The sequence below is a fragment of the Trichechus manatus genome, unplaced genomic scaffold, assembly GCF_000243295.1.
Source record: "Trichechus manatus latirostris isolate Lorelei unplaced genomic scaffold, TriManLat1.0 scaffold00009, whole genome shotgun sequence".
Lineage (NCBI taxonomy): Eukaryota > Metazoa > Chordata > Mammalia > Sirenia > Trichechidae > Trichechus > Trichechus manatus.
In genome coordinates, this window is record NW_004443945.1 from 3746931 (window position 1) to 3772075 (window position 25145).

Sequence of the window (25145 nt, forward strand, 5' to 3'; positions counted from 1 at the left end):
TTAATAAGCTTTGTTATGCCAATTGACCTAGATGTCCCCTGAAAGCATGGTCCCCAGACCCCTACCCCTGCTACTCTGTCCCTCAAAGAGTTTGACTGTATTCAGGAAACTTCTTAGTTTTGGTTTAGCCCAATTGTGCTGACTTTCCCTGTAGTGAGTGCTGTCCTGCCCTTCACCTAAGATAATTCTTGTCTACTAGCTAGTTAGTAAATAACCCTCCTCCTCCCTCCCCACCCTCATAACCATCAAAGAATGTTTTCTTCTGTGTTTAAACCTTTTCTTGAGTTCTTACAATAGTGGTCTTATACAATGTTTGTCCTTCCGAAATTTCACAGGCTATGTCTCAAAAAATTTTTTTTAAAAGCACCCTATTTGGCATTCAGTGGGCCTTTTATTAATCTGAAGGCTTTTTCTCTCTTATACTCTGGGAAATCTTCTTATATCATTTGTTTTATAATTTCCTGTCTTTATATTCTATTTCCAAAATTTTTATTACATTTTAAATCTCCTAAGGATTGATCCTATTTTTTCTCTCATATTTTCCATACATCTTTTGTCTTTGAAGATTTTCTTGACTTTACTTGCTAACCTTTCACTAAATTTATTTTGTCATTTAAAGAATTTCCAACAGTGCTATTTAATTCTTTGTTTCTTTTCCATAACAATGCTATTGTTACTTAAAGAATGCAGTATCTTAAATCTATAAATCTTTGGGAAGATACCTACTCAGGAATCCACCCTAAATTATCTCTATCCCACAGGGTCAAATATTCTATTTATTTTGGTCTTTTGCTTATGCCCATTTATATTAACCTTTAGACACCAGGTTAATTTTTTTTTCAGTGGGTTTCCTCTGATGTTTTATATCTAGGTCTATTACTCTCAGAATTTGTTCCCTGAATGGGGATATCCAACTACCAGGCTTTGCATTAGTGTAAGTGGGTAGGACCAGACTTTGGGCTGGGCTGTCCCCAAATGCCAGCAATGGCAGAGCATTACTCTGGGGCTCTGGCCCGTAACTCAGCTGCCCTTGAACTCCCCAGGCAATTACTTTATTTATATTTTTGTAGGAATTAATTCTAGACTGTCTGCTTTGTTTGTGTAGGGGGTTGGGAGATGAGGCAGGGGAGGTACTTGCTGCAGTTCTTTAAATACCCCTCTTCCTGTTTTTGGCTCACTGCCTTCACTCCTATTCTCTGTACCTCTTGACTTTAAGCCTGATGCCTAGTGATGGGGTTCTGCCTGCCCGATACTTCCTCCTCTGTTGTAACACTCTCCTACACTTATGTTGGACTGTGGTTTACTCCATTTTGTTTCATCTGTCAACATACTTCTACTCATTTCCTAAAATAATTTTAAAACCCTGATGGTGCAATGGTTAAGCACTTGGCTACTAACCAAAAGGTTAGTAGAAAGGCCTGGCGATCCGCTTCCATAAAGATTACAGCCAAGAAAACCCTACGGAGCAGTTCTACTCTGTCACTTGGGGTCACCACAAGTCAGAATCAACTCGATGGCACCAAACAACAACGACAATCTGATGATGGTCTCTCTCTTGCTCTCTATGCTGTTATGGGTTTAATCACCATTTTTATTTCCTTACTATCATTTTAATAGGGTCTCAAGAAAAAGAGAAGACATACGTATGCTCAGGCTGCTATCCTGAACTGGAAGTCAGTCAACAGGTAGCTCTCCAAGCAAGTTACAGTCTGCTCACTCAGATTAAATTGTATATGCTTTAATATTTTCTTTGTTGTGTGTGAACATTTCTCATCTCAGTGACATGTTGATTTTATAAAATAACTGGCATAATTAATAAAAATAGATTTTCTTTTGTTATGCAAAAGGTTTTATGCTGAAACTCATATTAAGTTCTATAAGAAATAGACAAAATAGATAATTTATTCTATGTACATGTAATGAATTAGATGTTCAATTTCAATTAATGTAACTCAAAGAAACAGATGACTTACCCAGGAAAATGTCAACCAACATATTCATAGTAAACCTTCCAGAAGGACCTACATGTTTTATATTTCTCATTCCTTGTGACGAATTATGTTCTTGAACAAATCTTACAATGTTTTTCACATCCTCAGTCACATCTCTTGTCTTAAAATCCTATCAACAGAAAGAGATTACCTTTAGTTATAATTAAGATAATGATACCTAGATTGCTAGAGTTTAATATAAACTGTAGTAGTCTCATACTAAATCATTTCCAGACTAAAACCCAGACTAAAAACCAAGAAGCTGTGAGTGTTCATTCTCTTCTAAGTTTCTAAGTTAACTAATTGTGTAGAACAATTAGCATTCTATTATGCCTGTTTTATTACCGTTTCACAGACATACATTTTGTCTTCCAACTATCTGTGGGTGAGAATACCCTGTTTATTTTTTTAATCTTTCCTATCACCTAGAACAGTTCTCTGTTACTTACTGGATGATAACTTTTGGGATGAAAAACAATGTCCAACAATGTAAATTCATGAGTTCTAATCTCTTGAGTCTTCAATACCAGTCAGTCCTTTTATTTTCTGCTGTCAGTTCCCTTTCTCATTCCCCTCAGCTGTCTCTACCTTTGCCCACTTTTTAAAGTCCCCATTACTAGATGATTTCTCTGATCTAACTAGTTCCTATACCTGCAATACGAATTACATCAAGCTTCTGTGCCTTTGAATATGTCAGTTTCCCTACTTTCTAATCCTTGTTCGTCTGCCATACCCCAACAGCTTGAAGACCTCCACAAAACATTTTTTCATGTGTACTCTCGTAAAAGGACAAATAGGTTTCTTTTCTTATATTAGCAACTTGTAGTGATTCTGAGGTTTCATCAAGAATCAGCAAGAAAGAGTGCCCCATCACTCTGCAGCATCATTCCTGTCTTAATTCTTGGTGCTTCAGTACACAGAAATGATTCTCCCAACACCTTAGTCTTTGGCATCTTGTTCTCCTTGGCTCCAATGATCCTGCCCTTCATATATGTCGCCCCCACTCACTCCCATGGTCATACCTCCTACCTGACAACCTCTTCATTCTCTGACCACCACATCCTATCTTTCTAGCTCACTCCCTCCAGTATTCTGACTATGACAATCTTCTCATTCCACTGGGACTACCTATCCTTTGATCCTCACCCTCAGATGTCCAGTATCGTCCTAACTCAGCTTAAATCCAGTCAGTCATTATTACCTGTTGTGTATCCCCAACTCCCTTGCTCTTAGGTCACTCCAACACATTGCTTGGCAAAACACATTAGATCTGATTCCCCACCTATTCCACGTCTGTACCTTGGCAGCTGAACTTGGCTGGAGAAACACACACAACCATGCTGACTGTTCTCACTTTCAACATGATACCACAAACCTGAAGTGGACCCTTAATGTTGCCAGGTAATCATTACACATTCCAAGTCTATCACTTCCCCATTATTCTAGAATAGGGGTCAGCAAACTAAGGCCCATCAGTCAAACATCTTTTTTTTTTTTTTCAGTGAGTTTTTTTTTTTTTTTTAAATTGTACTTCAGGTGAAGGCTGACACAAACATCTATTTTTGTAAATAAAGTTTTATTGGAATACAGACATGCCCATTTGTTCATGTATTGCCTATGGCTGCTTTTGGGCTACAAGAGCAGAGCTGAGTAGTTGTGACAGACCTTATGGTGAGCAAAGTCTAAAGTATTTACTCTCTGACTCTTTAAGGTAAAGTTTGCTGATCTCTGTCCTAGATAACTACTTTATGCTTTTTCCTTTCTCCTTAATCCCCCTCCTATCCTCACTGTCAGCTGATGACCTTGCTTCCTACTTCATTGAGAAAACTGAAATAACCAGAACTTTTACAAACTCTCATTACTACATCTACTCACTTCCCAGCATCTAACCCCAATACTTTCTTATCTTCCCATCTGTTACTATCAATGAACTATCTAAGCTCCTATCTAAGTCTAATCTCTCTACTTACTATACACTAGATCCTGGTTGCCTACTCAAGGACACTGCTTCAGTAATTCTCCCCTCCTCCTTACATATCAATTTTCATTCTCTATAGGTACATTGCCATCAGCATACAAAGATGTTGCTATTTCTCTCTCTTTTCTTGACTCCACTTCCCCTGCCAACTACTGCTGTTTCTCTGCTTATCTTTGCAACAAAACCGGAAAGAGTTGTCTACACTCGCTATCTCCAATTTTCCTCTCAGTCTCTCTTAAACCCATTCTGATAAAGCCTTTGCCCCATTCCACTGGAACCAGTCAAGGTCGCCATGATTTCTGTGGTGCTCAATCCAATGGTGAATTCTCAGTCTTTATTGTACTTAGCAGCACCATTTGACATAGCATTGCCTCCCCCTTGAAACACTTTCTGCACTTGGTTTTCTTCTTATCTCACTATCTCTTTCTTGGTCTCTTTTCCTAGTTCCACCTTCTCTCTTTAACCACTTAATGTCCCAGGGCTCGGTCTTCAGTTTTCTTCTTTTGTCTAAACTTATACCCCTGAAGATTTCATCTGATCTCATGGCTTCAAATACTATCTGTATGCCAACCATTCCCAAATTTATATGTACCACCAGCCTCTTTTCAGAACTGAGTCTAACAGACAATTTAACTCAATATGCCACAAACTGGACTGCTGATCTTCCCTACTAAACATGCTCTGTCCACAGCCTTCCCCATCTTGGCAACGTCATTCTTCCAGCTACTCAGCCTCCAAAACTTGGAGTCATATGTACATTCCACGTAATGAAGAAATCCTTAAATATACAGCCAGAATCTGACCACTCTCACCATCTTTACCACTACCAACCTAGTCAGAGCCACTATTAGCATCCTTACAGGTCTTTCTGCTTCTACCCTTGTCTTTCTTCAGTGCATTCTCTGCCACAGACATCCTTTTAAAACCAAGTTAGATCACATCACTCCTCTGTTCAAAATTCTGCAAAAATCCTCATTTCATTCAGAGTAAAAGCTAAAGTCCTTACAACAGCCTACAAGGCCCTACTGCTCTGGCCCTCCATTTTCTCTCCTGCTCACTAACTCTTAATTGTACTCAGCTACATGAGCTTTCTTGCTATTCCTCAAATGTACCAGGATGCCCCCACCACAGGGCCTTTGTTTTGGCCAGTGCTGCCAGGAATGCCCTTCCCCAGAGAGCTGCTCAGCTAACTCTGTTACCTTCTCCAAGTCTTTGCTCAGATCTCACCTTCTCAACAAGCCTCCTCGGACCATCTTATTTAATACTGCATCCGGCACCCCTCTCATTACTCCTGTCTCCTTACTCTGCTGTACTTTTCTTTTCGCCACAGCTCTTATCCCTTAACATGTGATTTGCTATTATGCATATTGTTTGTAATCTGCCTCCCTCTGCTAGAATGTAAGCTCCAAAAGGGCAGTCATCTTGATCTCTTTTGCTCAGTGATGTATCCCAAACTTCTAGAACGGTGCCTGTTACAGAGCAGGTGCTCAACAAATATTTGTTGAATGAGTGAAGTGATGAACAATGTCTACAAGGTGGGGATGGCCGTGGACCTGCAGATTCTATATCAAGGGAGAGTAAATCACCCTCTGCTCTGGCTAGTGAGGCAGATCTCTGTAACTGTACCTATCACACAATTATATGAATCCATATATATCTTCTGTCTCCCCTCTAGTCTATGAAGTGGCCTGCACCGTGCTCATTAGTGAATCCCCAGCACCTGTCACAGAGCCTAGCACGCAGATTAATATTTGGTTTCCAAATCTATAAAGTGAGCATACTCTTTGCCCATTTATTTCATAGGGTACCTGTTAAATAATATATCAACTGTGAAAATGCTCTGTTAAGCTGTAAAGTACAGAAGACATTAAAATGCAGAATTACCATGATAGGTACAATTAAATAGCTAGTAAGTATTCAATTGAATTTAACCTTCCAAGGTTATTTTTAGGACAGATGAGAGCAAACTCACCCAGAAGCCATTACCATTATTCTTTATAGTTAAAAAAAAAAAAAAAATCAATTTATAGAATAATGTAATTGATCTGAATTCAAATACATAGTACACTAGTTATTATAACTCTTCTGAAAATGAAAGCTTTAAGTATAGGTTGAATTTAAAATATCCTACCTGCCTGAGGTGGACCATTTTAAATGTTCATTCTGCATATTCTGATATTTTAAAAATATCCTATAGTTATCAGTGCACATATATGAACCTCGGTATTTTGGACAGGTCAATGTCCAGTACATATTTTTTATACAGGCTTCTAATTCTAAAGGAAACAGATTCCACAAAATTATTTTTAAATGTTTCTATTCTAAATTGCTATGGTGAGGAAGCCATTTTTTCCTTGTGGAGTCCCTTGGGCTGCATCTACTCTTCTAACTTAAGAGAAGAAAGAAAAAATCTTGGTAATTTCCTTAATTATAAAAAATTTACAACTTTCTTATTTTACCTTTGTCTTACAGCAATTATCACAAGAAACATCTGGGTATTTCTTACAAAAATGAGGATTAAACTCGTTTTCACCAAAGTAAGCCAAAAGCTGTATTCTCCTGCATTCTGTTATATTTTCACAATAATGTACCATGCTGTACAAATTATTGAAGTGAGTCTCTTTTGTATGTTGGTTTCCATCTTTTTCCACTAAAGGAGATAAAGAATATAGTAAAATATAATTTAGTAGAGTAGAAAAAGAATATCACAGAAATACTTAAGAGTAGATTCATATAACTAAATATTTAATGAAGTGAAATAAATTATTATCAATAGCATTATATGCCAGTATGACATCACTCTATGTTATAATAAACTGGGTATTTATGTATATTCACCCCTCAAGATTTTAAGTTTTATAGGAATAAATGTTAGATTATTAAGAGCAGCTGAAATATTTTTGCAAATCTTCATTATTCATCATGATGAAGATATGACTTATATTTATTACATTTATCAGATAAGCATGTACTAAGCTGAACATCCAAAGTCAGCAGAGCCCTGAATCACGGCAGTGGACTGCACACCTCTCCAAGTATCTTCAGTCAAAGTGGCTAAGCCAGCGGTTCCAAAACTGTCTGCCAAGGAAGCCCAGATGCCACAGTGAACACCCAGGGGCGCTGGTAGGAAAATTTAATGGAAAGACAGCAATACTTGACATCTGTTAAACACTGTGTGAACTACTAGTTCAAGGGGGTTCATAATTTTAACATTAGATTGCACTACATTCTTTCCAATAACATCTTACTTTTGTCAAACTGGATTTTTGGCAGTTGCTATAAAAAGAAGTATCTCAAGAAAATCAATGTGAAATAGGAAATGAAGGTGACAGTGCCCAATTTGATCCCAAGGTTTGAGAATAACAGGTGCACATGTGCCATCAGTAAGCAATTGCGGTTATTTAAGAATGAAATAAAAATACTGTTTCTCTTCTAGTTTACGAGTATTATTTTTTCAAATGGTTACCAAGTTATTAGAACATATACGATTACTAAGTTAAAAAAACAAAACAAAACAAAACCTGTTGTTGTCAAGTTGATTCCGACTCGTAGTGACCCTATTGGACAGAGTAGAACTGCCCCCATAGGGTTTCAAGGAGCAGCTGGTGGATTCGAATTGTTGACCTTTTGGTTAGCAGCTGAGCTCTTAACCACTGTGCTACCAGGGCTCCATTACTAAGTTATTAGGACTTAAATACTTATTAAATTGTTTGTACCTAACTACTTCCTGGAAACCCTGGTGGCATAGTGGTTAAAAGCCATGGCTGCTAACCAAAAGGTCCGTGGTTCGAATCCACCAAGCACTCCTTGGAAACTCTATGGGGCAGCTCTACTCTGTCCTATGGAGTCACTATGAGTCAGAATCGACTCAACGGTAACAGGTTTGCTTTTGGTTTTTTAACTACTTCCTATAGGTTCTGTCTAAAAACATAAATGGGTAAACCAGATGTGAAAGTTTTATTTTCCACTGGGCATCATCTGGTATAGGGCAATGAACATGGACTCTGGAGTCAGACAAATCTGGGCTCCATCAGGGCTCTGCCAGACTTAATTAAAAAATCGTCTCAAAACAGTAAATATATTTAGGGAATATATTTAACCATCATAACCCAATAGAAAAATGGGCAAAGAACATAAACAAATTCTAAACTATGTATTCACTTTGACCCAGCAAGTCTTAGTCTAGAAATTTATTCTATATATATTTATTGTCCAAATGCCCAAAGATATCTGTACAAGGATGTTCAATATTACATTGTTGATAATAGTGAAAAACAATAAACAATCTAAATATCTATTAACAGGGGAATGGTTAAATAAATATGGACTACTCATACTATGGAATTCTATGTAGTCAAGCTATGGCAATTAGTGGGAATGCTAATTACATCACAATGTTGATTGCAAAAAGCAATTCATGTATGAAAAACACACATATAAAGAAATTCCATTCCATTTAGGTTTTAAAATAGATGTATTAGGGAACAATAAACACCAAATACAAGATAATGCCTACCTCTGATGGGGAAGTGGAAGGATGAGATAGGAAAGGGATATAAGGCTGTGTTTTATTTCTTAAGCTGGGTGGTAGTACATGGGAGTTCACTGTATTTCCTTTCGAGTTTTTGTATGTTTGAAAATGTGTGTTATATGTAGGGATGCATGCAGAGATTTGGCCTGGAAGGATATAAAAGAAACCAGTAACTGGAGTTATTTCTTAGGGCAGGACTACAAGGCATTGTTTGGGAATTTTTTGCTTTATACATGTCTGTATCTCCTGAGTTTTACATAGTAAGCATGTACTACTGTTATAATAGAAATGAATATAAATTTTCCATATCTATATAAACATCCCAATTATTCTAATGATTACTTAAGGAAAACTGGACCAAGAGGACCACACTAAGCAGGAGTAGATTACTATCACAAGACTAAAGATGACAGAATGCCTCCACAATGAAGCTCGGCTTACTCAATATAAGTCTTTTCAGTCTGGTCGCATCATGATAGGTATAGAAAAGCAGGCAGTGAGATATCTCCCCATCTCTTCCAGCTCTGCCAGATTCTTGGTAGTAACCCTCCACGGATTTAGGCAGAGACGCATGGATCACAAATCGCACATCCGGCTTGTCAATCCCCATTCCAAATGCAACTGTTGCACAGATAACCTGATGTGAAAGCAAAAGCCTATTAGACTCACAATGCATTTAAAGGTTTACTTTAATAATAGATGCTTCTAAAAGTTCAATTCCCTATTTTACTTTAAAATGTACTCTACACAATGACCTAATAGCTTAACTTACTCCCACTATTTAGCATGACCAATATGAGATTTTCATACTGATAATTTGCAATTCTACTGAGACTCAAGAAGATAAAGAGATGCTCAGTATGGCCAGGACTACCTTGTGTGATTCAGTATTACCACGTAAGGCCATCGGAATCAACTGTAGTCACCCCTGGATGTGTTGCCACTGTTTGTTCTCTTATGTTTTCAGTATTGAGGTGTGAGGGGTGTTGCTCACACAGCCATGATATCCAGGTCAGTGATCATAAACATGTTGCTCAGAAGATCTGGGATGTTCCCAGGGCTTGCGTTTCACAGGTAATTGCTGCCAACTCTCTGATGAGTCAGGAACAATGGCATTCCCACTTGCTCCAGTGCTTACCATCAGTTTTCCCAGTGGCACAAGCTTATCATACACCAACTCCTTTTTTAAAACATTTTGTTGTTGTTGAGAATATGCACAGCAAAACATATACCAAGTCAACATTTCTGCATGTACATTTTAGTGACATTGATTATATTCTTCAAGTTGTACAACCATTCTTAGCCTCCTTTTCAGAGTTGTTCCTCCTCCATTAACATAAACTCACTTCCCCCTAAGGTTCCTGTCTAATCTTTCAAGTTGCTGTTGTCAATATGATTCCATATAGTTCTTAAAAGAGCATAATGCTCAAGGCAGATCTTTTTTACTAGTTAAGTTAAACTATTGTTTGGTTTTAAGAAGACTTCAGGGCATATTTTTGGTTTAAGGTTTAAAGACTATCTCAGGGCAATAGTTTCAGGGGTTTATCCATCCTCCAAGGCACCAGGAAGTCTGGAGTCCATGAGAATCTGAAATTTTGTCCTGCATCTTCCCTCTTTTCATCAGGATTCTTGTATGGAATCTTTGATCAAAACATTCAATAATGGTAGCCAGGCACCATCCAGTTCTTTTGGTCTCATGGCAAAGGAGGCAGTTGTTCATGGAGGCAATTAGCCAAACATTCCATATACTCCTCCTATTTCTGATGCTCCTTCTTCCTCTGTTGCTCCAGGTGAATGGAAACCAGTTGTGCCTTGGATGGCTGCCTGCAAGCTTTTAAGACCCTAGGCACTACGCAACAAACTAGGAGGTAAAGCAACAAACTAGGAGGTAGAACAGAAGCACTAAATACATTATTAGGCCAATTAACTGGGATGTCCCATGAAACCATGATCCTAAACCTCCAAACTAAGAAACCAAATCCCATGAGGTATTTTCTTGTACACAAGCAGTCTCAGCAGTTACTCTTTTTTCGGTCATTGTTGTAAATATATCTATCACACAACTTTTGCCAGTTCAACTTTTTACCGGTGTACAACTTACTGACCACAATTACATTAATTTGGCTGTGCAACCCTAACCTTAATCAATGTGATTTTTCCATCATCAACCCCTCTTTTCTCTCTCCCTCCTGCCCCTGGTAACCACTAATAAACTTTGTTCTCTATACATTTGCCTTTTCTTGTCTTTTTGTATAAGTGAGGCCATACAATATTTGTCCTTTTGTGATTGGCTTATTTTGCTCAGCATAATGTCTTCAAGCTCTATGCACACTGTAGCATGTATCAAGACTTCATTTCTCCTACTGGATGAGTAGTATTTCACTGTATGTACATTTTGTTTATCCATTCATCTGTCAATGGGCATTTAGGTTGTTTCCACCTCTTCGCTATTGTCAACAGTGCTGCAATGAACATTGCTGTACAAGTCTCTTTTTGAATCTCTGCTTTTAAGTCTTTTGGGTATATACCTAGGAGTGGAATTTCTGGGTCATATGGTAGTTTTATTTTTAGTTTTTTGAGGATCTGCCACACTGTTTTCCACAATGGCTGCACCATTTTGCATTTCCACCAGCAATGAGTAAGAGTTTCAATTTTCTCGCATCCTCGCCCATATTTGTTATTTTCTGTTTTTTTTTTAAAATATTAGCCATCTTAGCTGGAGTGAAATGGTATCTCATTGTGGTTTTTATTTGCATATCTCTCATATTTAACTACGTTGAGCATCTTTTCATGTGTTTGGTGGCCATCTGAATGCCCTCTTTGGTGAAATGTCTATTTAAGACCTTTGCCCATTTTATGACTGGGTTGTCTTTTTGTTGTTGTCAAAGTTTTACATATTTTTTCGTTATTAGATTCTTGACAGATAAGTGGTTTCCAAAGATATTCTCCTAGTCAGTAGCTTGTTTTTTCACTTTTTTGTTAAAGTCTTATGATGAACAAAAGTTTTAATTTTTATAAGGTCTCATTTATTTTGCCTTTTGCTTTTTGTGCTTGTTATTATATTAGATAATCAATTGTTGAAAGCTGCACCTGAAAGCGTTGCCCCCGCTTGTTTTTCTAAAAATTTTATGGTTTTAGTTTGTATATTTAGGTCCTTAATCCATTTTGAATTTGGAATTTTGATCGGGATCGTGTTGAACCTATAGATCCCTGAGTACTGCCTTTGCTGCATCTCCTAAGTTTTGGTATGATGTGCTTTCATTTTCATTTGACTCAAGAAATTTGTGATTTCTTTCTTGACCCATCAGTAGCTTAGTAGTGTGTTGTTTAATTTCCATATGTTTGTGTATTTTCCAGGTTTTTTCCTGTTACTGATTTCTAGCTTTACTCCGTTGTGGTCAGAGAAAGTACTTTGAAAGATTTTGATGTTTTTAAACTTATTCAAGACTTGCTTTATGACCTAAAATGTGGTCTATCCTGGAGAATGATCCATGCGCACTGGAGTAGAATGTATATTGTGCTGTTTTGAGGTGGAGTATTCTACATACGTCTGTTAAATCTAATTGCTTTGTAGTGTCATTCAGGTCTTCTGTTTCCTTGTTGATCTTCTTTCTAGATGTTCTGTCCAACATTGAAAGTGGTGTATTGAAGTCTCCAACTATTATTGTAGCATCATCTATTTTTCCCTTCAATTATATCAGTGTTTGCTTTATATACTTAGGTGCTCTGATGTTGGTGAATATATACTTATGATCATTAAATCTTCTTGATTAATCGACACTTTTATCACTATATAATGTCCATCTTTATCTCTTCTAATAGATTTTGTCTTAAAGTCTACTTTGTCTGATATTAAGATTGTCACTCCAGCTCTCTTTTGGTTATTATTTTCATGGAATACTTTTTTCCATTCCTTCACTTCCAACCTATTTGTGTCCTTGGGTTTAAGGTGTCTCTTGTAAACAATATATAGTTGGATCATGTATTTTTATCCATTCTGCCACTCTCTGTCTTTTGATTGGAGCATTTAGTCCCTTTACATTCACTGTAATTACTGATAAGAAATGACTTACTTCTGCCATTTTGTTATTTGTTTTTTGTGTGTCTTAAGCCCTCTTTATCTTTGTCCTTTACTACTGCTTGCTTTTGTGTTTTGTTGGTTTATTGTAGTGAGCCTTTTTGCTTCCCTTCTCCTTTCCTTTTGTGTATGTTTTTTATGTATTTTCTTAGTGGTTACCATGAATATTGCATTTAAGAGCTTGTATTTATAACAGTCTAGAGTAAGTTGGCACCAACTTGACTTCAGTAACATACAAGAAATTCTAGATCTATACCATTCCTCTCCTCTCCCTTTTGTTGTTGTCATCACTAATTATGTCTTTATATTTCATGTGTCCTGTAACATAATTTTATCCTTGCACTTTATGTATTTGTTACTAAAAACTATGAAGGACAAAACATTTAGAATTATCAAGCATGGATATCTTATACTAGACACCAACTCCTTTTATTCATCAGCTGATTTCAAAGGCAAAACTTGTAAAACTTTTGTTGAAACTCATGTGGGTAAAAGAATGAGTGTTGCTTATACTAAAAAAAAAAGGCTGGGGACTGTGGATCTTGTCCCATTTAAACTACTTAAGGGAAGCAAGGTGATAGTTAAAATTCAAGAGTTTGATCAATTGATTGTTAGCAAAAAATCATTTTCAAGAATATCCATTTCAGTTGCAAATTTAGGGCCTATTTAACCCAGACGAAAACGTTGTATCTCTAGGCAAAATTACATTATACAAATAAAGCTGCAAGTCTTCTTTTAGCACTTAAAAAAATGAATTGCTGCTGCAAGAACAGTATTTCAAAAACAACTAAAATATCTGGCAGCCAGACTGAGGCTAATGACATGATTTCAGTAACTAAGTACCAGAGAAAGGAAATGCAATCTATGGAATATGTGCACAATAAATGGGTACATTTATCGACTAGGGGAATGACAGCGGCCTGCACTCTAGGTTAGTCATTCATCTAAATTTATGGCACTTTGATCAAAGTGAAATCTCCCTGAAAGAGAAAATCCACTAACAGAGCAGGCACAGAGGTATGCCAGTCCAGAGGGTGGCCATATGGCAAGGAGCTGTAGCTGGCCAGCTGGGTTACCTCAAGCCTGGTACATCTCCAAAGGTCGATGTGGGCACACGACTCTGAGGCAGAGTCTGCAAGGTCTGAATGAGGCCACGATGACGTCAACTCTTTCTGAAAGCTCTTATTTCTTGTAACTGGGAAAACTTGCTTTGCTGAGTTGTCACTTCCTTTTTCACTTCTGTGTTGTTTTTTTAAAACTTCAGGCAACAATCATTTCTTTGTGAAGAAAAACACCAAGTTTTATTCTATCTCACAAATCTAACAAGATAAAGGCTGTCCAGTTGGTGTTGGTTTAGGTTAACATTATACTTTGACTGTAAGAATTAGCTAGCCTGAGAGTGTAGCAGTTTGATTATAAAGACACAAAACAAAACAACCCTACCTCACCAATTCTTTCTACCATGTTTAAAAAAATTGAAGAGATATGTAAATATTCTATCTATCTATCTATAAAACCCATTGCTGACGAGTGGATTCTGACTCAGAACTGCCCTACCAGGTTTCCAAGGCTGTAAATCTTTAAGGAAGCAGATTGCCACATCTTTTTCCTGCAGAGCCCCTGAGGGCTTAACCACTGTGCCTATATACATAAATTTAAAGAATATGGAGAAAAATCACTCTTAATTACATGATTAGGAGCAACCATTCTTAATTTCTAGACTATTTCATTCTAGGCTTTCTTCTGTTCATTCTTTTTTTTTTCTACTCAATTTTCTTTGTACATGATTGAGATTATACACTTCTGAATTCTATTTTTCCCTCTCTCCCCCATCATTAGCATCTGAACATCTTCCTATCATTAAAAAATTCTTCATAAGCCATTTTTATGGTAGGAATGTGCCATAATTTACCCAGTCATTCTCAGAACTTTTAGGGTATTTATAATATTTCACTATCAAAAATAACACTGGTGTAAAGTCTATGTCCACATTTCAGATTTGGAGTGCTTGATATAGTCTGCCACATTGTTTTCCAGAGTGGCTCTCCCAGGCACGTACTGCATTTGCCTTTTAAAGCATTGTCATCAACAGTTAAATAAAAGTTTGCTGATTTGAGAGGTAAAAAATGGTTTCTTGTGGTTTTAAATTTGAATTCTTTTGATTACTAGCAAAGCTGAACTTTTAAGAAACAATTGTTTTTAGCCATTTATATTTCTTGCTTTTCAATCATCTGTTTATACCTTAGGCTCATTTACTAATTGAAACTCATGTTTTTCTTATCAAAATTTTTATAAGCTCTTCATTTATATTTTGTTTGCTAAAGATACTTTCGATAGTTTTCAGAGATTATACACTTTAAAACATAAATATCTTTATTTATCTGTGATTTATTTTAATGTGAAGATCTAAAACAATTTCCCCCATCATATAACCAGTATCACTAGCTGAATAATCCTTCCCTTCCTCATTCATTTTGAATACTTTCCTTATCATATATTAAGTATTTACATGTATTAGTCTGTTTTTGGATTTTCTGTCCTAATGATCTGTGTACACTGTATTGCAAACCTAGTGTTCGTGTGTTATTTTTTTGCCATGTTCCTTTAGCTATTCTTACTTGATATTCTTCCAGGTAAACTTCATAAAGTTTATCAAGGGGAAAAAGAACACTGGAATTTTGATTAGTCAAATACATGAATTAATTTGGGAAGACTGACACCTGTAATTATTTCAGGTAATCATTCAGACAAATGAATGATACGTTTTTTGAACTGATGACAATGAGCTGGGTATGGAGTTGTCAGTCCCAGCCTCCCTCCTTAACTTCAAAGACAGTTCTTGTCTCTAGTGCAACAAGCAGCCTCAGGTATATCTAGTTTTTGTTCTCTGTAGAGAAACCTATTTATCTTCATGCATATAACTTCTTTTAGCTTTGTTAAGCCAATTTGCTGAAATATGTCTACATGTGAGTTTTCCCCAGTAATTTTGGGGTAAATCCATTAAATGTGTTATGCATTTATTTATAATACATTTGATTACTTTATCTGTTTTAACTATCCTGCTTTCTTCCTTGGGAACACTTAATTTTCTTGGGCTGAATCCCCATTCCCTGTCACCAGTAAGTATCATTTTTCTTTTTTTCTCTCAGTTTTCATCTTTTTTTTTTCTCTTTACATTCTTAAGTTTATTCACAGATTGAAAAGTCTGTCCTGAGTCAGCCCATTTGTGTCTTGATATATAATTCTATTAGTTTTGTTTTTCTCAAAAAAAAATTTTTTTAAATTTTATTGTGCTTTAGGTGAAAGTTTACAGTGCAAATCAGCTTCCCATTAAAAAATTTATACACAAATTATTTTGTGACATTGATTGCAATCCCTGCATTGTGTCAGCACTCTCCCCCTTTCCCTTTCTACCCCGGCTTCCCCATGTCCATTCATCCAGTTTTCCTGTCCCTTCCTGCCTTCTTGTCTTTGCTTTTGGGCAGGTGTTGCCCATTTGGTCTTGTATACTTGACTAAGAAGCATGTTCCTCACGTGTGTTATTGTTTGTTTTATAGCCCTGTCTAATCTTTGGCTAAAAGGTGGATTTTGGGAGTGGTTTCATTTTTGAGTTGGCAGGGTGTCCAGGGGTCATAGTCTTGGTGGAGGGGTGGGGGGATTCCTCCAGTCTCTGTCAGACCAGTAAGTCTGGTCTTTTTTGTGAATTTGAATTTTATTCTACATTTTTCTCCCACCCTGTCCAGGACCCTCTATTGTGATCCCTGTCAGAGTGGTTGGTGGTGGTAGCTGGGCACCGTCTAGTTCTTCTGGGCTCAGGCTGGTGAAGGCTGTGGTTCATGTGATCCATTAGCCCTTTGGACTAATATTTTCCTTGTGTCTTTAGTTTTCTTCATTTTCCTTTGCTCTGGAAGGGATGAATTTTCTTATTTGGATAAAACCACATTTCTTTTTGTTTTGTTGCTAATGTTTAGCTTGAAGACTAAGCTTTTTTTTTTTTTTTTAATTGTCCTTTAGGTGAAGGTTTACAGAACAAATAGTTTCTCATTAAACAGTCAGTACACATATTGTTTTATGACATTGGTTAACAACCCCACGACATGTCAACACTCTTCCTTCTCAACCTCTTTTTTTTTTTTTGGTGAAAATATACATAACCAAAGATACACCATTTCAAAAATTTCTACATGCACAATTCAGTGACATCGATTACATTCCTCCAGTTGTGCTGCTATTCTCACTTTAGATGAAGGTTTACAGAACAAAATAGTTTCTCATTAAACAGTTAGTACACGTTGCCCTACAACAATGGTTAACAACCCCACTACATGTCAACACTGTCCTTACTCAACCTTGGGTTCCCTATCACCAGCTTTCCTGTCCCCTTCTGCCTTCTAGTCCTTGTCCCTGGACTGCTGTGCCTCATTAGTCTCGTTTTGTTTTATGGGGCTATCCAATCCCCAGCTGAACGGTGAACCTCGGAAGTGACTTCACCACTGAGCTAAAAGGGTGTCTGGGGGCCATACCCTCGGGGTTTCTCCCGTCTCTTTCAGGCCAGTAACATAAACTGCATTTTTATTTCTCTCTTCATCTCAGCCTGTCATCTCCTTATGGCAAACTCTTTCTAGCCCATATAAGCCAAGTCTTATCACATCTTTCTGAGGATATTAGGCTAATGCCCTCTAAGATTTTCTTTTCTTTTCTTGCATTAAAGAACAGTTTTGAGAAATATTTTTCCTGTGAATCTTCAGGGTTATTTTATTTTTTTCTGAGCTGAGATAGACTCCAAGAATTAGCAGCTGTTTTCCTCAAATTCATTCTTGTAGTTAGCGGGATCTATCCAAGACATTTGCCACAATGTGGGATTTCTAGAGTGCTCTCAGCTTCCCTCTAGGTCTACTGGGTGATGGTAAATTTGTCATCTCAGAAATCGATCTATTGGATTAATAAAGAAAAGCACAAAAGGGGATGGAGGAGACAAGTTGGGCCAATAAATAGTTCCAGTACAGTAAAGAGGCTGGTGCTTATTACTTTGATCAGAGACATCCTCTGTCTTGGAGTTGAGGAAGACATGGTGATAAATCATGATTTCCTACTTTTCCATGGTGTTGCTTGTTGTTCTGCTTCAGAGACTAAGCAAATACACAATACAATGTTTCTCAACCCATTCCCACCAATGTTTCAGGTAATGAGAATGTTTTCTGGACCTTAGCATAAGGTTCCTCTTACCTGTAGCCAGTTTCCCCTTGTTGTGTATCTTTGTGGGTATTTTAACGGAAAGTGAGAGAAGGCACATTAGGCATTTCTAATCTGTTGCTCTATTAAATCGGAGATCTTCCCAAGGTCCTTTTCCCTCCAATAAAGCTCATGTATTAGGTTTTAGATTACATACTATATTACATTTATAATTTGCTATTTATTTATTAATAAGTGTTGTTATTATTTATTATTTACAAATAAGTATTGTGATGAAAATGTTTTCTAGATCTATCTGTTAGGTTTATTTTGAGATCCTTAACATTTTTTCTCTTTCAAAAATACAGGAAAGTAGTAAGAAAGTACAAAGAACTTTTTTAAAAAAAATCCTGAATCACTGAAGAATAAGTTGCTGACATGATGCCTCATCACCACTGACTGCGTCCGCATGTATGTCCTAATACAAGGACTTTCTTCTACATAGCCACAATGCTCATTCAATATTTGCCCTTTTGTGATTGCCTTATTTCACTCAGCATCCATGAGTTTTCAAGATTCATCCATGTTGTAGCATGTGTCAGGACTTCATTTCTCTTTATGGCTGAGCAGTATTCCATCGCATATATGTACCACATTTTGTTTATCGATTCATCTACTGATGGACATTTAGGTTGTTTCCATCTTTTGGCTATTGTGAATGGTGCTGCAACGAACAGTGGTGTACATGGATCTGTTTGTGTTTCTGCTTTCAATTCTGTTGGGTATATGCCTAGGAGTGGAATTGTTGGATCATATGGTAATTCTATCTTTAACTTTTTGAGGAACTTCTATATAGTTTTCCACAGCAGCTGCACCATTTTACAATTCTACTAGCAATGGATGAGGGCTCCTATTTCTCTCCATCTTTGCCAACACCTGTTGTTCATGTTTTTTTGACCATAACCATCTTAGTGGGGATAAAAGTGATATCTCATTGTAGTTTTGATTTGTAGCTTGGCCACTAACTGAAAGGGTGCTGGTTTGAACCCACCTAGCTGCTCTGCAGGAGAAAGACGTGACGATCAGTTTTTGTAAAGATTACAGCCAGGAACACCCAATAGGGTACCTCTATTCAAATTGACTTGATGGCACCTAACAATGACTAATGATGTTGAGCATCTTTTCATGTGCTTGTTGGTCATATGTATTTCTTCTTAGCCAAAACACTTTTGAAAAAGAGGAACCAAGTTGGAGGACTCATGCTTCCAGATTTCAAAACTCACAATAAAGCTACAGTAATCAAGACAGTATGGTTCTGGCATAAGGACATACATACATCAATGGTATAGAATTAGGAGTCTAGAAATAAACCCTCACATTTACAGTCAATTTATTTTCAACAAGATAATTCAGTGGGGGAAAGAATAATCTTTTCAACAAATGATGCTGGGACAACTGGGTGTCTGTATGCAAAAGCATAAAGCTGGGCCTCTTTTTCACACCACATAAAAAAAATTAACTCAAAATAGATCAAAGACCTAAATTTAAAAGCTAAAAATATAAAACTCCTAGAAGAAAACACAGGAATAAATCTTTGTGATCTTGGGATTAGGCAATGATTTCTCAGATATGATACCTAAAGCACAAGTAACCAAAGGAAAAAAAATAGTAAAATTCTGTCTTGAACTTTATCAAAATTTCAAAGGACACCCTCAAGAAAGTGAAAAGACAATCCACAGAATGGGAGAAAATATTTGCAAACTGTATAGCTGATAAGGGTATGGTATACAGAATATATAAAGAACTCTTACAGCTCAACAACAAAGAGACAAATGACCTAATTAAAAAATGGTCAAAGGATTGGAATAGACATTCCTCCAAAGAAGATATACAACTGTCCAATAAGCATACGCAAAGACACTCAACATCATTAGTGACTGTTTTTTCTTTTCATTTTTTTTTTAAATTGTGATTTAGGTAAAAGTTTGCCCAGCACATTGGTTTCGCATTAAGCAGTTAATACACAAATTGTTTTGTGACACTGGCTGTCAGTATCATTAGTGACTGTTGTTGCTGTTGAGTTGATTCCGACTCATAGTGACTCTATAGGACAGAACAGAACTACTCTATAGGGTTTCCTAGGCTGTAATCTTTACAGGAGCAGATCGCCAGGTCTTTTCTCCCATGGAGCCGCTGAGTGGGTTCAAATTGCTGACCTTTTGGTTAACAGCCAAGCGCTTAACCATTGTGCCACCAGGGCTCCTTCATTAGTGACTAAGAAAATGCAAATCAAAACCACAATAAGATAGCACATCACACCCACTAGGATGGCTGTAATAAGAAAGATGGACAATAACAAGTGTTAGCAAAGAAATGGGAACGTTCATACATTGCTAGTGGGAATGTAAAATGGTACAGTCGCATTGGAAAACAGTTTGGCAGTTGCTCAAAAAGTTAAACATAGGATTATCATATGACCTAACAATTCCACACCTAGGTGAGAAATGAAAACTTATGTCCACACAGCAGCATTATTCACAACAGCCAAAAAGTGGAAATAACCCAGGTGACCATCAACTGATGAATAGATAAACAAAATGTGGTATAGCCATACAACAGAATATTACTCAGCTAGGAAAGGAATAAAGTTACTGTTATGTGTTACAACATGGATGAACCTTAAAAACTACGCTATGTGAAAAAAGTCATTCACAAAAGACATGTACTATATGATTGCATTTATATGCAATGTCCAGAAGAAGTAAATGTATAGAGACAGATTAATAGATTAGCAGTGGTTAGCAGATTAGTGGTCTCCAGGGACTATGGGGAGGGGAGAATGGAGACTGCTAATGGGTAAGGAGTTTTCCCATTCACTTTTTGGAGGTGATGAAAATGTTCTGGAATTAGATAGTGGTGATAGTTGCACAACTTTGTGAATACACTAAAAAAAAAAAACAAAAAACAAAAACGCGCTGAATTGTATACTTTAAAGGAGTAAATTTTATGGCATATGAATTAGACCTCAATAAAAAAATTTTGATGTTATAGGAAAAAAAGCAACTTTGGAAGTCATAAAAAGTGTTTTTAAATTAAATTTGATTTTGTAGTCCTTGTCTGATATTTACTACCTTTAAGGTAAAAACCATTTGCATTCTATATATGCAAGTTTGCTTATACTATATACTATAAAATATTTCCTTTTATTTGTTTATTTAAAAAAATCGTACCTGGCAGCCATCCTGATTAATCCACTTGTGCTGTACTTCATCTCTGGCACAATCACTGAGGCCAGCATGATAAGCAAGAGCAGCAAGACCATCTTTCTGTAATGTGTCAGCCACTGTGTCACATTCTCGCCTGGAGAGGCAATAAATTATCCCTGAGTCATCTGCCAAGAAACCAAACAGTATTGCAAAATGAGGACTTTTAACATAAATAACAACACAATTTACATTATGTTCTTAGAAACATCCATCGCCTACCATCAAGTTGATTCTGACTCATAGCAACCCTACAGGACAGAGTAGAACTGCCCTAGAAGGGTTTCCAAGGCTGTAAATCTTTACGGAAGCAGACTACCACATCTTTCTCCTTCGGAGTCGCTGGTGGTTTTGAACTGCTGACCTTTTGGTTAGCAGCCAAGCACTTTAACCACTGTGCCACCAGGGCTCCAGCCTTAGAAACATAGGAACCACAAATAGATCTCCATAGTTTTCTTACAGTGGAGAAAGATCACATAGGCAGAATAATCCAAGCAAGGAAGTGACGTGCAGTAGAAATGAGAAGGTTTGGTTTTTAATCTTATCCTTGTTTATGACTTGTTAGGTGAACTCTGACAAGTCCTGGCCTCTGCTTCACACTGGCTATACAATGGGAAGGTAACTTTTATACACACTTCATAGAAAGCATATGACATTATGTATCAAGATTCTTAAAAATGTTTATACCCTTTGACGCAATTCCTTTCTAGGAAACGAACCTAAAAAATAATTTGAAGTGGTATGCACAATTATGCAAAAAGTTTTTTTATATTTAAAAAAAACCCAGAAACACCTAATGGCCAACATTAGGGGAATAATCAAGAAAGTAAATTGCAAAATGAAATATACTGTAACTATTAAAGGTATTTCCTAAGTTTTTAAAAGACATGGGAAAATGCTCAAGATATAAAGCAGGTTAAAGATACAAACATTATATATACATATAAATATATATATATATACACACACACATATTTTATATATATATATATTATGCTAATGGAAAATGTATCCAAAAATTATTTTAAGGAAATAAGCGAAAATAATAGTGATGACATATTTTTTAAAACTTAGAATGAGGTTTATTTTTATTTATTTTGTCTTTTTGTTGCTTTCTAAATTTTCTTCAATGAGCATCTATTTTATTTATCATTGTTTTTAACGTATGCTATTTTTAAAATCAGAAAATAAAAGACATAAAAGTCAATTCTGTGGCAGAGCCAAAGGTACAGATGTGCACACTAAGCTATTCATATTAGTTGCCTTGCAGAGGTAGGCCTGGAAAGGGAAATAACTGACTTTTTTTTGGTATATCTCTTCATGGTTTGATCTGTTCAAATAAGCATGTCTTCTACTTTTTAAAAAATAAAATAGAAATGTTTAACAAAAATATTCTCCATAGACAAGTGGATAAGGGGTTACAAGCATAACTGCTATGAATTTCAGAATCTCATTTTAGTTGATACAACTCAAAGGCAGATACAGTTGGGAGAAAGCACTAAAACAAAGAACTGTATAATTCATATGCTGATAAAAGCCAGAAGAAAGACACTAAACCAAGAATTAAAATATAGGTGTGTAGGAGAGAGTTTTTAATATATTTTTTGTTAGGGTTTATTGTCATCAAACCAGATGAGATTTTACAATGTCTAGAATTGAAAGAGCTGCAATATTCTGCTCCATACATAGCAAGTTAGTGTTATCAAACTGAGAAAAGAAAAAGTTTAATATGCAATTTTACATATTCTATTGTGGTACTAAAAAGACACTTATTTATTACTTCTAGACATAAGTCACACGGTGTACTCACGTGGGTGATGCTTTCTGATCCATTCTAAGCAATCAAATGCCACCTTTTTAGGTTTTTTTGGTAATACATAGTATTTCAGATTATGTCTGTTAAAACTCATGCTAAACCTGAAAAAAATCCCAAACATAAAATTTCGTATTATAAGAAAATATAGTTTTAGCCATCTTCAAAAATTAAACACTGATTTTCCACAATGCAAACCTACTGACCAAGTTGTCTTAGCTGAATATTGTTACCGGTAGCTTATATAATCGAAGACTGAAATGGAAGTTAGGTTAAGGGTTAAAGAAAAGAATGGTGATAGAGACAGAAAAGACCCTATCTATAGGAAATGCTGGTGGCATAGTGGTTAAGTGCTACGGCTGCTAACCAAAAGGTTGGCAGTTCGAATCCACCAGCCGCTCTTTGGAAACTCTAGGGGGCAATTCTACTCCGTCCTGTAGGCTCAATATAAGTCGGAATTGACTCGACGGCAATGGGTTGGTTGGTTGGATGGGACCAGGTGACAAAAGCTAGGACTCTAGAAGATAATATGTAGAAAAGACAAGGTAAGTCAGAAGTCCAGTCTCTAAGAAAAGGGTGATTAAAAGCGGAGATGGCTAAAACATTATTTAAAAGATTAAGGAAAACATAGATAAAGCATATACATATTTAGGCCACCAATGTTTCCAAATTTGGACTGTGTACCAAAAAAAGGTTGATTGCAGGTCAGTAGAAGGAGCTAAAGCCCTAGAGATCATGTAGAAGACTTTTTTTGTTGTTGTTGATGTTTACCTGTGTTTTATTGAGTATGCAAAGACATTCACCTGTGAGGATCGTAACAAATTATGGATCTCATTTCAAAGAATGGGAATTCCAGAACACTTAATTGTGCTCATGAGGAGGAACTTGTACAAACAGACCAAGAGGCAGTCATTCAAACAGAACAAGGGGATACTGCGCGGTTTAAAGTCAAGAAAGGTGTGTGTCAGGGTTGTATCCTTTCACCATACTTTTTTTTTTTTTTAATTGTGGTTTAGGTGAAAGTTTACAGAGCAAATTAGTTTCTCACTAAACAGTTAATACACAAATTGTTTTGTGACATTGTTTGCCAACCCCGCAGTGTGTCAACATGCTCCTCATGTAGAAGACTTTTGATTTTAATTTTGTTCTGAGTCCCAAAGGGAATGTGACTGACTCCAAGGCAGATGTGTTCCTCTTCTTCTGGTCTTTTGCTCTCAGCCTCCCATTTCCTCCCTCTCATTTATTTAGGGAGCTCATTCTCTCTATTCACTCCTCTCTTGTATTTTCAATCTCCTTCTGTCACTAAATATATTCTAGGACCACCAATCCTAACAACAACAAAAGTTTCTCTTGATCCTACAGTTTACTTCAGCTGGCATTCCACCTCTCTCTTATGCACTCATCCAACTCACCGTACATCCAACTCAATTCTCATTACTCCCATTCTGGCTTTTGCCGCCCACCATTTTACCAAAAGTGCTTTCTCAAAGTCTTTCAAACTAAAGAAAGAAAGAGAAATGAAGTCCTAACACATGTACAACATGGATAGACCCTGAAAACATTATGCTGAGTGAAATAATCAGCCATAAAAGGACAAATATTGTATGATCCCACTTATCTGAAATATCCAGAATAGGCAAGTATATAGAGGCCAAAGTTTATTAGTAGTTACCAGGGGAGGGCAGAAAGGAGGGGAGAAAGTGGACTCAATGCTTAGTGGACACTGAGTTTTGGTTAAAGGTTATGGTATAATTTGGGAATGAATCAGAGTGATGGTTGAACACCATGATGAACATAATTAGTCACTGAATTGTACACGTGAAGACTGTTGAAATGTCTTTTTACATATATGCTTACCACAATTAAAAAAAAAAAGCAAGAAAGAAACTAAACAGAGGAGGGAATTGTTATATTATCTCTGGCCTTCCAGGGACCCTCCACTACCCCAGGTTCCAACTATCTCCTATCCACAGGGAGGAAAGAGAACAAGTAAAGATTAGAGCACAAAGATATCTGAGTCTGGGTTAACATAAGGAAACAAAGAGGAGACCATAAACTGCAATGAGCTGCAGAAGGGAGGTTGCCTGTGTGTACAGCGGGTAGGGATCAGAGGGAGGAAAGATGTATCCAAGCTAAGATGGGACCCGGTTTTGTTACCATCAATAGGATAAACTCCAGTTTAGTTCTAGAACTAAAGAATTCCTCGTATGTGGGGGACAGTAGTGTTCCTGAAGGGACTGAAGCAGATAAGAAGGCCAGGTAACAGGCAGCGGTGATCGTCCAGCTGCTGTTGGTCTACGCAGTGGCCTTTTTGACACC

General features: G+C 36.8%; 1 protein-coding gene across 2 annotated transcripts in view; it reads right to left on the minus strand.

Annotated features, from left to right (window-relative positions):
• Positions 1-1626: 1626 nt before the first annotated feature.
• LOC101356280 (Bloom syndrome protein) overlaps positions 1627-25145 on the minus strand; it is a 57314-nt gene continuing 33795 nt past the window's right edge. For both annotated transcript variants that reach the window (XM_023725960.1, XM_023725961.1), the window contains 5 exons: positions 22824-22930; positions 20981-21141; positions 8942-9137; positions 6429-6619; positions 1627-2121 (listed from right to left, as the gene is read on the minus strand). In XM_023725960.1, coding sequence (XP_023581728.1) covers positions 1939-2121; positions 6429-6619; positions 8942-9137; positions 20981-21141; positions 22824-22930 — 838 coding nt within the window. In that variant the 3' untranslated portion in view covers positions 1627-1938. The remainder of the gene's footprint in view (positions 2122-6428; positions 6620-8941; positions 9138-20980; positions 21142-22823; positions 22931-25145) is intronic.